At 36.9% G+C, this 13,979-nt stretch overlaps 1 protein-coding gene across 2 annotated transcripts in view; it reads left to right on the top strand.

The window, feature by feature from the left end:
- myh11a (myosin, heavy chain 11a, smooth muscle) overlaps window positions 1–13,979 on the top strand; it is a 65,247-nt gene that overhangs the window by 42,963 nt on the left and 8,305 nt on the right. For both annotated transcript variants that reach the window (XM_059355113.1, XM_059355186.1), the window contains 16 exons: window positions 624–693; window positions 808–968; window positions 1,441–1,549; window positions 2,438–2,569; window positions 4,314–4,520; window positions 5,149–5,286; window positions 5,767–5,890; window positions 6,001–6,172; window positions 7,387–7,599; window positions 8,066–8,210; window positions 8,978–9,184; window positions 9,281–9,385; window positions 10,235–10,387; window positions 11,590–11,838; window positions 11,970–12,182; window positions 13,106–13,318. In XM_059355113.1, the coding sequence (XP_059211096.1) occupies window positions 624–693; window positions 808–968; window positions 1,441–1,549; window positions 2,438–2,569; window positions 4,314–4,520; window positions 5,149–5,286; window positions 5,767–5,890; window positions 6,001–6,172; window positions 7,387–7,599; window positions 8,066–8,210; window positions 8,978–9,184; window positions 9,281–9,385; window positions 10,235–10,387; window positions 11,590–11,838; window positions 11,970–12,182; window positions 13,106–13,318 (2,611 nt within the window). The remainder of the gene's footprint in view (window positions 1–623; window positions 694–807; window positions 969–1,440; window positions 1,550–2,437; window positions 2,570–4,313; window positions 4,521–5,148; window positions 5,287–5,766; window positions 5,891–6,000; window positions 6,173–7,386; window positions 7,600–8,065; window positions 8,211–8,977; window positions 9,185–9,280; window positions 9,386–10,234; window positions 10,388–11,589; window positions 11,839–11,969; window positions 12,183–13,105; window positions 13,319–13,979) is intronic.

A 13,979-nucleotide genomic window follows, 5' to 3' on the forward strand; every position in this document is an offset into this window, starting at 1 on the left:
GTCTGCATGCAAGCAGACTTTGCAAATTTGAGACTTTGCAGCCTGGAGGTGGTACATCAAAGATGGCTGTGTGAAAGCCAGGTGCTATAGTGAAAATACATCAAATATAATTATGAAAAATGTTTGTAATGCACTTTACAATAAAGGAAATCTCAAAGTGCTACAGGTTAAAGGCATAACAGTCTAATTATAAAAAGGATAAAAAATGATAAACCAGCTAAAAACAGAGGAAAAAGTATACATCTCTGTCATTCTTATTTATCCTTTGAGTTAAAACTGTACTAAGAACTAAAGCCCCACTGATAATAGAGAAGAGAAGATTTTCCTTTATTAATCCAGCAAAGTGGAAAGATAGAGAGAAGCTTCAATAAAAATAACAATAAATAGTAAACAAGTAGTATAAACTAGAAATATATAAGAAAGGTATTAACAATTAAACAAGCAATATATATATTAACCATCTGGACGGGAGGAACCAAAGGTTTTGCTAAAAAGAAAAGTTTTTAGTCCTTTATTTAAAGTGTCTATGGACTGTAATAACTGTAATATCTGTCTCCAGTAGTCGCTGCAAACCTTTCTTGCCATAATAAGCATCTATTTGTCTCTTTTATCTCGTCCCACAGCTATGAGATCCTGGCAGCTGGTGCTATTCCCAAAGGTTTCATGGATGGCAAACAAGCTTGCTGCCTCATGGTAAAAAAAAAGAGTTGAAGAAGTTCAATACTCCTGTCCGTGTGTGCATTTATTCAGACGTTCTCATACCCAGAGTGAGCCTACTTCTCTCTGACTGATCTCCTCTCTGTTTAGATCAAACATCTGGACTTGGACCCCAACCTGTACCGGATCGGCCAGAGTAAGATCTTTTTCCGCACAGGAGTGCTGGCCCAGCTGGAGGAGGAGAGAGATCTGAAGATCACTGTGGTCATCATCGCTTTCCAGGCTCAGGCTAGAGGCTTCCTGGCCAGGAAGTATGAAAACACAAGCCTCCCCTCACATACAGTCATGGTCCAATTTCTTGTTCATTTTAATGGCTGGTACAACTAAAGGTACATTTGTTTGGACAATTATAATGATAACAACAAAAATAGCTCATAAGAGTTTAATTTAAGAGCTGATATATAGACATTTAACATGATTTTCTTCATAATAACCAAAATCATTATCAAGAACCATGGAAAATGTCCAGATATCAGCTCTTAAATTAAACTCTTATGAGCTATTTTTGTTGTTTTTATTATATTTGTCTAAACAGATGTACATTTCGTTGTACCAGCCATTAAAATGAACAAGAAAAACTGAAGAAAACAATGGTGGTCTAATAATTTTTTCCATACGTCACCCTCTTATAAATTGCTGTCTAAGTCACGCTGTTAATTAGAAACACTTTTCATGATATTGTCATTGATATCATATATTGTTTTCGCTGTTGTGTTTTTAAAGGGCATTCGCCAAGAGGCAACAGCAGCTCACAGCCATGAAAGTGATCCAGAGGAACTGTGCTGCCTACCTCAAACTCAGGAACTGGCAGTGGTGGAGGCTCTTCACAAAGGTCAGATAATCATTCTGCACAGTCATGAAACAGAACCACAGTAAAATGTGGTATTTCAGGCTTTTATAATATTCCTTAGGCTACTTTTGTAAATTACAAACTTAACCTTTAAATTAGATCGTTTACAGTTATTACAAAACTCAGCTGCTCGTCTGTTGACAAAGACCAGAAAGAGAGCTCATATTACACTTATTATAAAGTCTCTGCATTGGCTGCCTGTGCACTTATTTTACTGGTTTTTAAATCTCTTAATGGTCTTAGTCCAGCCTATTTATCTGATTTACTTTTATCCTATGAACCCTCGAGGACCCTCAGGCCTTCTGGTTGTGGCCTTTTAATAAAACCAAAAAAGTTAGAATGAAAAACCACGGTGATTTGTAATTTTCTCTCTGTGGTCCACGTTTGTGGAACAGCCTCCTAAATATTTTTCTGCTCATGCATTTTAGTGTTACAACATCTTCTCTTTTATTTATTTGTTTGCTATTATTTATTAGTCTATTTTTATACATATATATTTTATCATGCTCTACTTTTTAATTATTTATTTATTGTTTCCATCTTTTTTATCTCTCGCTCTTTTAATTTTTATTGTTATTATTATTTAATTTTGTTTCTAATTATCTAATTCATTTCTAACCTGCCTCCAGTGTTTCCTCACTGCTCCTCATTGAGATGGAGCTTCCTCAATTTTTGCTTTGTTTATAATAGGATGGTTGGATGGAGGGGGTTTGCTTGTTTCTATGTTTCATTATTTATTTATTTATTTATTTATTTATTTATTTATTTATTCCTTTTTTATGTGAAGCACTTTGTGTTACATTTCTCTTGTATGAAAAGTGCTATACAAATAAAGTCTGATTGATTGCCTTTACACTATTTGAACCACAGGTCAAGCCTCTGCTGCAAGTGACCCGACAGGAGGAGGAGATGGGTCTGAAGGAGGAAGAGCTGCAGAGAGCCAAAGAAGTCGCTGTAAAGGTTGAATCTGAGCTGAAGGAGATCACACTGAAACACGCATCGGTAAAGACTAAATCTGCAACAATGACACAAACATGTTTCTCAGCTTCCTTTTGCTGTCAAAATTAAGTCTAAAAAGTTGTTAAACACTTTTAAATACACTGATATAACAAAGTCTATTAGAAAATGTTTATTCACTGAAAACAAAATATAAAAGCTGAAAGAAGACGACAACACAGCAGTTACTGCACTCTGTTTGTGCATTACTATTAGAACCTTTTACAGCAAAACCAGAGTGCAGTAACTTCATTTTTGGGGTCAAAGGTCAAATAAGTTGTCATGATTTTATTAGCATAAAAATTACATCATCGGTACATGTAGAAACAAGTGTCATATCACTTATCTACCTATCACCCATTTGGCTGGCCAGTTTAAAAACATTAAAAAACTTTAAAGCAGTTTTTCTCAGTTTTACCCTGTGTGTAGTTACTGCAGTTAGGCTTTGTAGGGCAGTATAGTAGGCTTAATTTTTCATACAGAGAAGATATTAATATCATATGAAACATAAGATCTAAAGAATCCATTAGTACCAAGCATGTCAGGGTATTTTGTTTGGAGGTTGGCAAAACACTGCAGAGTTAGCCTATTTTTTTAAGTAATTGATCCTCTGACCTCTGACGTTATAATTTATGAATGAAAATGGGATTTTATGGGTTCCCACAAGTGTTCCCTTACATGCTTTATTATGATAACATGCATGCTTATTGCATTTTTTTAAAAAAACTGTACATATTGTGGTCCCTAAACAGCCAAATGGACTTCAGAAAGCAATACATTGATGTTCTGAACCCTTGTTAATAGGTTTAATGAATTGTTAAGTCAATTTATTAGTGATTTATGACCAAAACAACACAGTGCTAAGCTGCATCCCAAATTAATCCTCAGATCACCTGCTTTCAGATGATGTACAACACCTCTATGGGGCATTTAATATTTTTTAATATTACTTTTTAATATTTTTTTTATTTAACCTTTATTTAACCAGGGAATATCCCATTGAGATTAAGAACCTCTTTTTCAAGGGAGCCCTGGCCAAGAGGCAGCAAACACAGAATACAGTTACATATTTACATAACATACAGACCTTAAACACGTCATGAGAAACAAGTACATGTTGTGGAATTGGCCTCAATAACTCTTAGTTTGGATTTAAAAGTGCTCAAAGAAACAAATTCAGTTAATTTCCATTCTTTCTGGCGCATATTCCATACATAAGGTGCAGAGTAAACAAATGCCCTTTTACCCAACTCCGTACGAGCATAAGGGACAGAAAGCAACAATTGATCTTGTGAACGAAGAGAATAAGATCCTGCATTTCTCACAGTAATTAAGCTGCAAATGTACGAAGGCAGCAGTCCCAATATTGCCTTATATAAATGAAAGTATACCAATGACTAGCCCTTGGAGTGGCCAGAGCAGGCCATCCTACCCCAGAGGATAATTCACAATGGTGAGTGGACATCTTACAGTTAGTAATGAACCTCGAACAAGCATGATAAACAGTATCAATCATTCTAAGACATTTAGCAGCAGCATTCATGTACAAATGTACATTAATTGTAAACCTGTTATCTCCCCCTAAAAGTCCACTGCCCACAACCCCCAATTCTCAATAAAAAGGGGCAGAATCATAAGGGGTTAATTCAGTACATAGGTAAAACTAATAACAATGAACTCCTGGTAAAGGTCGACCAGGAATCTACTGACTATGAAGCTGAGCCCAAGTTGAACTAGTCTGTCCGTTCAGGTTTTGGAAGAGAGGAACGCACTGCAGGAGCAGCTCCAAGCTGAGACAGAGCTGTACGCCGAGGCCGAGGAGATGAGGGTCCGTCTGGGGGCCAAGAAGCAGGAGTTGGAGGAGATCCTCCATGAGATGGAGGCGAGGCTGGATGAAGAGGAAGAACGGGCTCAGGCGCTGTTGGTGGATAAGAAGAAGATGCAGCAGCAGATGCAGGTCTATACATCTGTTTTTTTGTTCATATGTTATTGTCCCTGATAACCTTTGTACGGGTACAACTCAAAAAATGTGAGTATCGTGAAAAAGTTCAATATTTTTTGTCAATTATTTCAGAAAGTGAAACTCGTATATTATATAGATTCATTACACATAGAGTGAAATATTTGAAGCCTGTATGTCTTTCATTTTATCATTTTGATGATTCTGGCTTAGAGATAATAAAAAAACCCACAAAAAAACACAAGAAAATCTCAGAAAATTAGAATATTACATAAGATCAATTTAAAAAAAAAAAAAGGATATTTTAAACACAAATGTCAGGCTTCTGAAAAGTCTGTTCATTTCTATCCATCAATGCTTGGTTGGGCTCCTTTTGCATGAATGAGTTTTGAGTTTTCATTATCTCTAAGCCAGAATCATCAAAATTACAAGAAAAACAGGCTTGAAATATTTCACTCTACTTTAATGAATCTATATAATGTATGAGTTCACTTTCTGAAATGAGTGACAAAAAATGTTGAACTTTTTCATGATATTCTAATTTTCTTTAGATGTACCTGTATAGTTGAAAAGCTTCATGCTCAGGTAATGTGTGAAACTAAAGCTGCATTATTTCTATTTGTAGGAACTGGAGGAACATTTGGAGGAGGAAGAAGATGCTCGTCAAAAGCTGCAGCTGGAGAAGGTGACCTGCGAAGGGAAGATTAAAAAGCTGGAGGACGACATCTTGGTGATGGAAGACCACAACAACAAGCTGCTGAAGGTAAATACAAACAAACAGCATGTTTATCAGTTATATTGGTCAGTCACTTATTAAGAGAACTACTGTATAAAAATAGAATAGAGAATAGAATAGAATGCCTTTATTGTCACTATACACATGTACAATGAGATTTAAGAGCTGACTCCAGAAAGCAGTGCGACAATAAATAAAATACATACAACATAAACATAAACATACACCTACTTAGGCAAGTAAATGTAAAGAAAAAAAAAAAAAGATATAATGTAAAACATGGGCAAGAAAGGGTGATGATGCTATTTAGTGTTCATAAATATATTGCACATTGAAGGACAATTTATTGCACAATTTATTGCACAAATTATTGCACATTGCCGAAGTAATATTGCACAGTAATAAAGTCCATATGGAAAGTCAGTGCATATGAGAGTTCAGGGTTGTTATTGCTTTTGGGAAGAAAGTAGATTTTTGCAAATAGATTGCGTTCTTGGTGTTTTGTAGGAGAGGAAGCTGATGGAGGAGCGGATCGCAGACTTCAGTTCGAACCTGGCAGAGGAAGAGGAGAAGTCAAAGAACCTCACCAAGCTCAAAAACAAACATGAGTCTATGATCTCTGAGCTAGAGGGTAAATCATCCCTTATAGATTATCATGCATTAATTTCCTCAAACCCATTATGTCACGATTTGAGCAAAACAACATTCATGCTAATTGTTGTCTCTCCGCTGTACTTATAGTCCGCTTGAAAAAGGAGGAGAAGGGTCGACAGGAGCTGGATAAAGCGAAGCGTAAGCTGGAAGCCGAGTCCAACGACATGCAGGAGCAGATAGCCGACCTGCAGGCACAGATCGCTGAGCTCAAAGCCCAGCTGGCAAAGAAGGAGGAGGAGTTACAGAACGCCTTGGCCAGGTAAAGTCATGGAAAGTGACAGAAATATCAACAACCTAAATCTACAAAGCCCAGTAACTCAATACATGTGAGGAAAAGTAGTGGCAAATGAAGACAGGTCAAAGGTCAGATTAGACAGGCAGAGAGCGTCCCAACTTGCCAACAACATAAACACCAAAATCTTCCCCCGACTCTAAGACTCAAAAATGATAGAATCAAAAAAGTAGCAGGAGATTCGTTCAGAGGTTCATGCAGCAGAGTTTTATTCTTGCAAAGGTCAAGAGATCAAAACTCACTCTCAACTTAAGCAAATACATGTTGAAACAAATACAATTATCTGCCAGTGCAGTAAGTAAATGTTTCTTTGTAAGAATTATTTAAATAAGTAAAACTATCTAGGCACTGGAAAAACCAATGATATGTTGAAAGAAGTCCATATATAGTTATTTTGAGTAATTGTGGCTTGATTAGCTCAACTGTATTAACATTAAAATAAGCCAGCAATATTTGAATTAACTAAAATACTAAATAACTAATTAAACTAAAACTCTCAATTGGAACCAACATTTTAGGTAAAAACTCACCATATTCAACAGTTGAATAGCTTGAAAAGAAACGAAGTGACCAACAAAAGACACAGAATGACTAAAAAAGGAAACAAAATGACAAAAAAATACACAAATTGACCACAAAATGATAACAAAAGACACAAAATGACCAAAAAAGACACAAAATGACCAGAAAAGACACAAAATGACCAAAAAAGACACAAAATGACCAAAGAAGACACAAAATGACCAAAAAAGACACAAAATGACCAGAAAAGACACAAAATGACCAAAAAAATACACAAATTGACCACAAAATGATAACAAAAGACACAAAATGACCAAAAAAAGACACAAAATGACCAAAAAAGACACAAAATGACCAGAAAAGACACAAAATGACCAAAAAAAAGACACAAAATGACCAAAAAAAGACAAAATTGACCAAATAAAGACATTACTATTAAGACTAAAACACATTAACACATGAACACTTTAACACAGTGGAGACAGAGCTGATTTCCAAAATGATTTGGCGACCCCCAGAAATCATCTCGCGACCCCAATTGGGGTCGGGACCCCAAGGTTGAGAATAGCTGCTGTACACCACATCACCTTTTAGCTTCTTGGGTGCTATTACTGTCATGCTGACAAATATCCTCATCGATGCCCTTTTCTTCCACTCAGGTTAGAAGATGAGACAGCTCAGAAGAACAACGCTCTGAAGAAGATCAGAGAGCTGGAGGGACACATCTCCGACCTGCAGGAAGACCTCGACTCTGAGCGCGCGGCGAGGAACAAGGCAGAGAAGATCAAACGGGACCTCGGAGAGGAGCTGGAGGCCCTCAAATCAGAGCTGGAGGACACCTTGGACACCACTGCCACACAGCAGGAACTCAGGTCGGTCAGACAATAACAATACGGAACAACATTGGTTGAAGACAGGAATTTGCTGGTGTTTTTTTTTTTTACAGTGACTTTATTTCTTTCTGAATTCCCATGCAACCCTACGCATTGTTTTCTCATTTTAACTAGGGCTGGGCGATATGGACCAAAAGTCATATCCTGATATATTTATGCTGAATATCGGTATATGATATATATATATTTTTTATATTTTAAAATATATATAAATATAAATAAATATTTTTTATATATGCGTATGGCGTTTCTTTGACTGTGTTTTATTAGACTTTTATTGGGTCTTATTCTGTTATCGTTGTGTACCTTGTCTTGTGTGTCCTGCTGCAAAACAAATCTCCCTTCAAGGGACTAATAAAGTGATTCTGAAAGAGGTGTGAGACATTCGTGATATCTTTGTCATATTTGTAAAATAAACAAACATCTGCATGACCCATCCATCCAGGGCCAAACGTGAGCAGGAGGTGAACCTGCTGAAGAGAGCCATGGATGACGAGAACCGCACCCACGAGTCCCAGGTCCAGGAGATGAGACAGAAACACACCCAGGCTGTGGAGGAGCTCACAGAGCAGCTGGAGCAGTCCAAACGAGTACGGCCCGCATCATGTTTCTAAAAAAAATCAAGCTTTTCAACCTTTGTTGTATACGGAGCCCCAGACATGACATGGTAAAAAAAAAAAAAAATTGTTTTATCTGATTTCAAGCTGAAACTCTCAAAACAAAGTGTAGTAACATGATGAGGATAACACGTCTGTAAGTCGGGTGAGACGTCAGCAGATAGGCTACCCGTTGTAACAAAGTATCAAACATAGGCCAAATTAAATTGCCTAAATGCGGGATAACAAGATATTGAACAGAATAAGAAAAGACACTCACCTTAAGGACATCACGTAGGCTATTGCAGTTCCTAGAGTAGAGAAGGTGTGCTCGATTTGCGTACCCAGCTGTCCAGGAATGATATTAATATTATTAATTAGTATTTCATGCGCACATTATACCTACTTCGTGGCCACAAATTAGTATTTCGTAGCCACAATTTAGTATTTTGTGGCCACAAATTAGTATTTCTTGGCCACAATTTTGTATATTGTGGCCACAATTTAGTATTTCGTGGCCACAAATTAGTATTTTGTGGCCACAATTTAGTATTTTGTGGCCACAAATTAGTATTTTGTGGCCACAATTTAGTATTTTGTGGCCACAAATTAGTATTTTGTGGCCACAAATTAATATTTCGTGCGCACGTTATAGCTATATTGTGGCCACAATTTAATTTTTTTTTACCATGTCATGTCTGGGGCTCCGTAGTTATACAATACGCAGGATGTTGATCTTGTATGTTCTCTCATCTGTTCAGGTGAAGTCGAACCTGGAGAAGGCTAAACAAGCTCTGGAGAAGGAGACATCAGAGTTGACCATGGAGGTGCGCTCGCTCAGCCAGGCCAAACAAGACGGGGAGCACAAGAGGAAGAAGCTGGAAGGTCAGGTGACGGATCTGCAGTCACGCTTCACCGACAGCGAGAAGCAGAAGGCCGAGCTGGGAGAACGCTGCTCCAAGATCACTGTAAGTGACTTTTTAAGTAGTTCAATCAGTAGTGTGCATTTTTGAAAGCTGTCAGACTGATATTCTGAAAATTAATGTAATTAAATCTCCATACAGATTGAACTGGAGAGTGTGACAAACCTACTAAACGAAGCAGAGGGCAAGAACATAAAACTGAGCAAAGATGTTTCCAGTCTTACCTCCCAACTCCAAGACTCACAGGTAACTGGACACTTAGCAGAAATATGTGTTATATATTATATATATATATATATATATATATATATATATATATATATATATATATATATATATATATTACATATTATATATTATGTATGTATGCACACCCTGCACAGGCTAAACATATGACACATTGCAATGTCATGCATTATTATTATTATTATTATTATTACTACTACTACTATAACTACTACTGTTATTATTATTATATACATATATTGTTGATGCCATTACTATTTTTGCTATATACTGTGATATATACTATTATTATTACACTGGCCTTATTCTTATTCTTCTTATTATTACATATTATATTATCATATTGTTATATATTATATACTATATATATACTGTATTATTATATACTGTCTAGTCACAATAGCATTATTTCCATCATATCATCAGTACAATTACCATCATCTTGCCACTGTACCTTACCTACCAACTGATCTTCTTTTTAACTTCTTAAGTGTCCTTTTTCTATTATGTGTTGTTTTCTTTTGTTTTTTTTGTGTATTCTACCTCAGTATTTTATTATATTGTATTTTATTGTACTTTAATACCAGACTGCTGTGACAACCGAACTTCCCTTCGGGGATGAATAAGTTATCTATCTATCTATCTATCTATCTATCTATCTATCTATCTATCTATCTATCTATCTATCTATCTATCTATCTATCTATCTATCTATCTATCTATCTATCTATCTATCTATCTATCTATCTCTATCTATCCTTTACTGTCACAATTAAACATACTACACAAAACGTGCTGACATTGAGTCAGAAATAAAGCGTTGACCTTTGACCTGGTGTGCTGCTACAGGAACTGCTGGCTGAGGAGACGCGTCAGAAACTGCAGTTCTCGGCAAAGCTGCGGCAAGCGGAGGACGACAAGAACAGCCTGCAGGAGCAGCTGGAGGAGGAGATGGAGGCCAAGAGGAACGTGGAGAGACACGTGTCCACCCTCACCATCCAGGTCAGAGTTCACACTAGGGGTCAATTATTCACAGGTTCATCTATAATTTGGACGTGAGACCAGAAAATATCACAGAAAAAAAAGAACTAATGCTACCTATAAATCAGAAGACTTTGAAAATATTTGGAAAAGACTACAGGAGAACTATCAGCTCACACCTAAAGTGTTCAGAGTTTTTAGTCTCACACTGAGATTTTAGACAGACTGTGAATCTATTTACAAGACTACAACTAGATTCTTTTAGCATTTTTTTTCCTATCATGCTCTTGATAAAAACTTACCAAACGGAGGAGAAGCAGCTTTTGGCTCCAGCTGCTGACATGACATGAAAAGTTGACTATTTTACAGTAAAAATAGATATAAGAAAGAATAAAGGAAAGGAACATTTAGAAATGAATTCATGATATACATTATGTCCTATTTAATTATAATTTGTTTAATTGAATAATTATATTTATCAGCTCTATCAACTTTCATTTAGTTAATCATACATTAATCATCGATTATTTATTACTTATTTATGTATACATTTATTTATACATTTAACCCTTTATCAGGCGAAGAACTATATTTGGTAACTTCAGTAGATATCAAAATCGTTGCACATTTACTAGATGAAAGAGGCAAATCTGCGTGGAAAAAGTCGCAGATTTACAAGATTTAAAGTGGTGAAAAGTTGCTTTTTTCCCATGTAGATCTGCCACTTTAATCTAGTAAATTTGCAACTTTTTTCTCTAAATGTTTTTATTTTTTATTGGATATCCACTGAAGTTACCAAATGCGGTTCTTCGCCCGATAAAGGGTTAACTGTGTCTCCTTACTGTTCTCTTTACTAAGAAACAGCGCCCCCAAAAATCTAAATATATGACATCACTATATTTTTATTTAGGACTGAGCTTACTAGCATTATTGTGATGTTACATCACTGCGACTTGAGATAATATCAAACACGTTTGATATGATATGAAACAGAGCAGATTACATCCTGAAACTTACCGATGGAGATGACGGGAGCGCCGTGACTCCAGTAAAACTCCTAGATTTACTAAAGACTTCTTAGTTTTTAGTCTGGGACTGGGGAAATCTTTTGGTGTAAGCCCAGCATTAGACATTACAGAGAGATGTCAGTGACATTAGAAGATGAAAAAGGAGTATACAGTCTCCATGATCAGAGCCTGAACAAAGTCTCCTTCTGTCAACAGTTGTCAGATTCCAAGAAGAAGCTTGATGAAATGGCGGGAAACGTCGAACTGCTGGAGGAAGGTAAGAAACGTCTGCAGAGAGATCTGGAGGCAGCAAACACTCAGTTTGAGGAGAAGGCCTCCGCATACGACAAGCTGGAGAAGACCAAAAACCGTCTGCAGCAGGAGCTGGAGGACACGCTGATGGACCTGGACAACCAGAGGCAGAATGTGTCCAACCTGGAGAAGAAGCAGAAGAAGTTTGACCAGGTGCCATAACAACACTATTTGCATAATAAGACTAATAAATTACACATGAAAAAATTCTGCTACATTACTTTAGCATTCCAGCCTAAAATGTCCCATATAATCCATCGTTTTCTGTCATTTCTGGTCTCCAGATGCTGGCCGAGGAGAAGAGCATCTCCAGTAAATACGCCGATGAAAGAGACCGTGCCGAAGCTGAGGCCAGAGAGAAGGAGACCAAGGCTCTGTCCCTGGCCAGAGCTCTGGACGAGGCCCAGGGCTCAAAGGAGGAGCTGGAGAGAGCCAACAAGGCCCTGAAGATGGAGATGGAGGACCTGATCAGCTCCAAGGACGACGTGGGGAAAAATGTGAGTGCTGGAGCAGCGTTTCACTAAAAACATCACAGAATGTTTGACTGGATGCAATACGATTAATATGTGCAAAACACTCAATTTACCTCATCTATAAATTATAGCATTTTCAGTCGCCATTTATGTATTTTTATACTTATTTATTACATCACATGTCCTTGTTCTTGTTTTTGTCCTTGCTTAGCTCGGTATTTTTTTAAATGTTTTTACTCATGTTGTTTTGTGTTATGATTGTCATAACTATGCACCTTATGCAGCTGCACTTTCAATTTAGTTGTATAGTGAACTACACTACCGGTCAAAAGTTTTAGAACACCCCAATTTTTCCATTTTTTTATTGAAATTCAAGCAGTTCAAGTCAAATGAACAGCTTGAAAGAGTACGAAGGTAAGTGGTGAACTGCCAGAGGTAAATAAAAAAAGGTAAGGTTAACCAAAACTGAAAAATAATGTAGGCTACATTTCAGAATTATGCAAGTAGGCCTTTTTTCAGGGATCAAGAAATGGGTTAACAACTTAACTCTATGGAGTCTTGGGCTATTTTGTCCATTTTTGAATTCTTTTCATGTCTTTGTAAGTCATTTTGTGTCTTTTTTTGTCATTTTGTGTCTTTTTTTAGTCCTTTAGTTCTTTTTTTATTTTCAAAACACTATCATGCTCAATAAAGAATTTTAAATGTCGCAAATGTGCATTAATTTCAGAGTACACTGAGACACTAAACTGCATAATTTTCAATTAAATTCTGGAAAAGTTGGTGTGTTCTAAAACTTTTGACCAGTAGTGTATATAATGACAATAAAGACTATTTGATTTGATTTGACTGGATTTGAGTTTTAGGCTGAAAGTCCACTGGGCTTATTTCTTTATGCTAATTACATGAAAATATGGTCAGTAATTTAGTAATATATATATTGATGGCAGGTCCACGAGCTGGAGAAGTCCAAACGAGGCCTGGAGGCCCAGGTGGAGGAGATGAAGACTCAGCTGGAGGAGCTGGAGGACGAGCTGCAGGCGGCTGAGGACGCTAAGCTGCGTCTGGAGGTCAACATGCAGGCCCTGAAGGCTCAGTTCGACAGGGACCTCCAAGGACGAGACGAGATGGGAGAGGAGAAGAAGAGACAGCTCGTCAAACAGGTGAAGAGGCTCTCCTTTAACCCTTAATAGGGCTCATTGAAATACTTGCAAATTCCAAATTTCAACCCTAGAGAATATTGGAGGATAATACATACAGCCAGAATGTGGACTGTGGAGTGTGTAGAAGGGGGTAATATTTTGAGAAAAAAGTTTAGGAGATTAAAGTGGCAAATCTACCAGAAAAAATTTGCAGATTTATGAGATTTAAAGTGATGAATCTGGGAGAAAAAAGGTGTTTTTTTCCCCACTTTTTTCTCGGAAATCTGTGACTTTTTTCGCGCAGATTTGCCACTTTAAATCTCTTAAATCTGCAACTTTTTTTCTTGTAGATTTGCCACTTTAATCTAGTAAATTTACATCTTCCTATGCATTCATTTCTGTCTCTGTTCAGCATCTTTCAGTCTGTCCTTACATCACATGCATGGCTCCTTTTTCTCCACACAAACTTGGCTATCAGTCAGATTTTTCATTTTATTTTAATTAACAAAGTATAAAGCTGCCAGGAACCAAAAATACCAAAATACAAACAAAAGACTTATTGATTGATTGATTGAAAGACTGATTGATTGATTGAAAATATCCTGACTCAAATGAAAGTATGTGATGTGATCCTCCATCAGAGAGATGCGTCAGTAATCTAATCACCATGCGTACTGATTTC

The sequence above is a fragment of the Centropristis striata genome, chromosome 1, assembly GCF_030273125.1.
Source record: "Centropristis striata isolate RG_2023a ecotype Rhode Island chromosome 1, C.striata_1.0, whole genome shotgun sequence".
NCBI lineage: Eukaryota > Metazoa > Chordata > Actinopteri > Perciformes > Serranidae > Centropristis > Centropristis striata.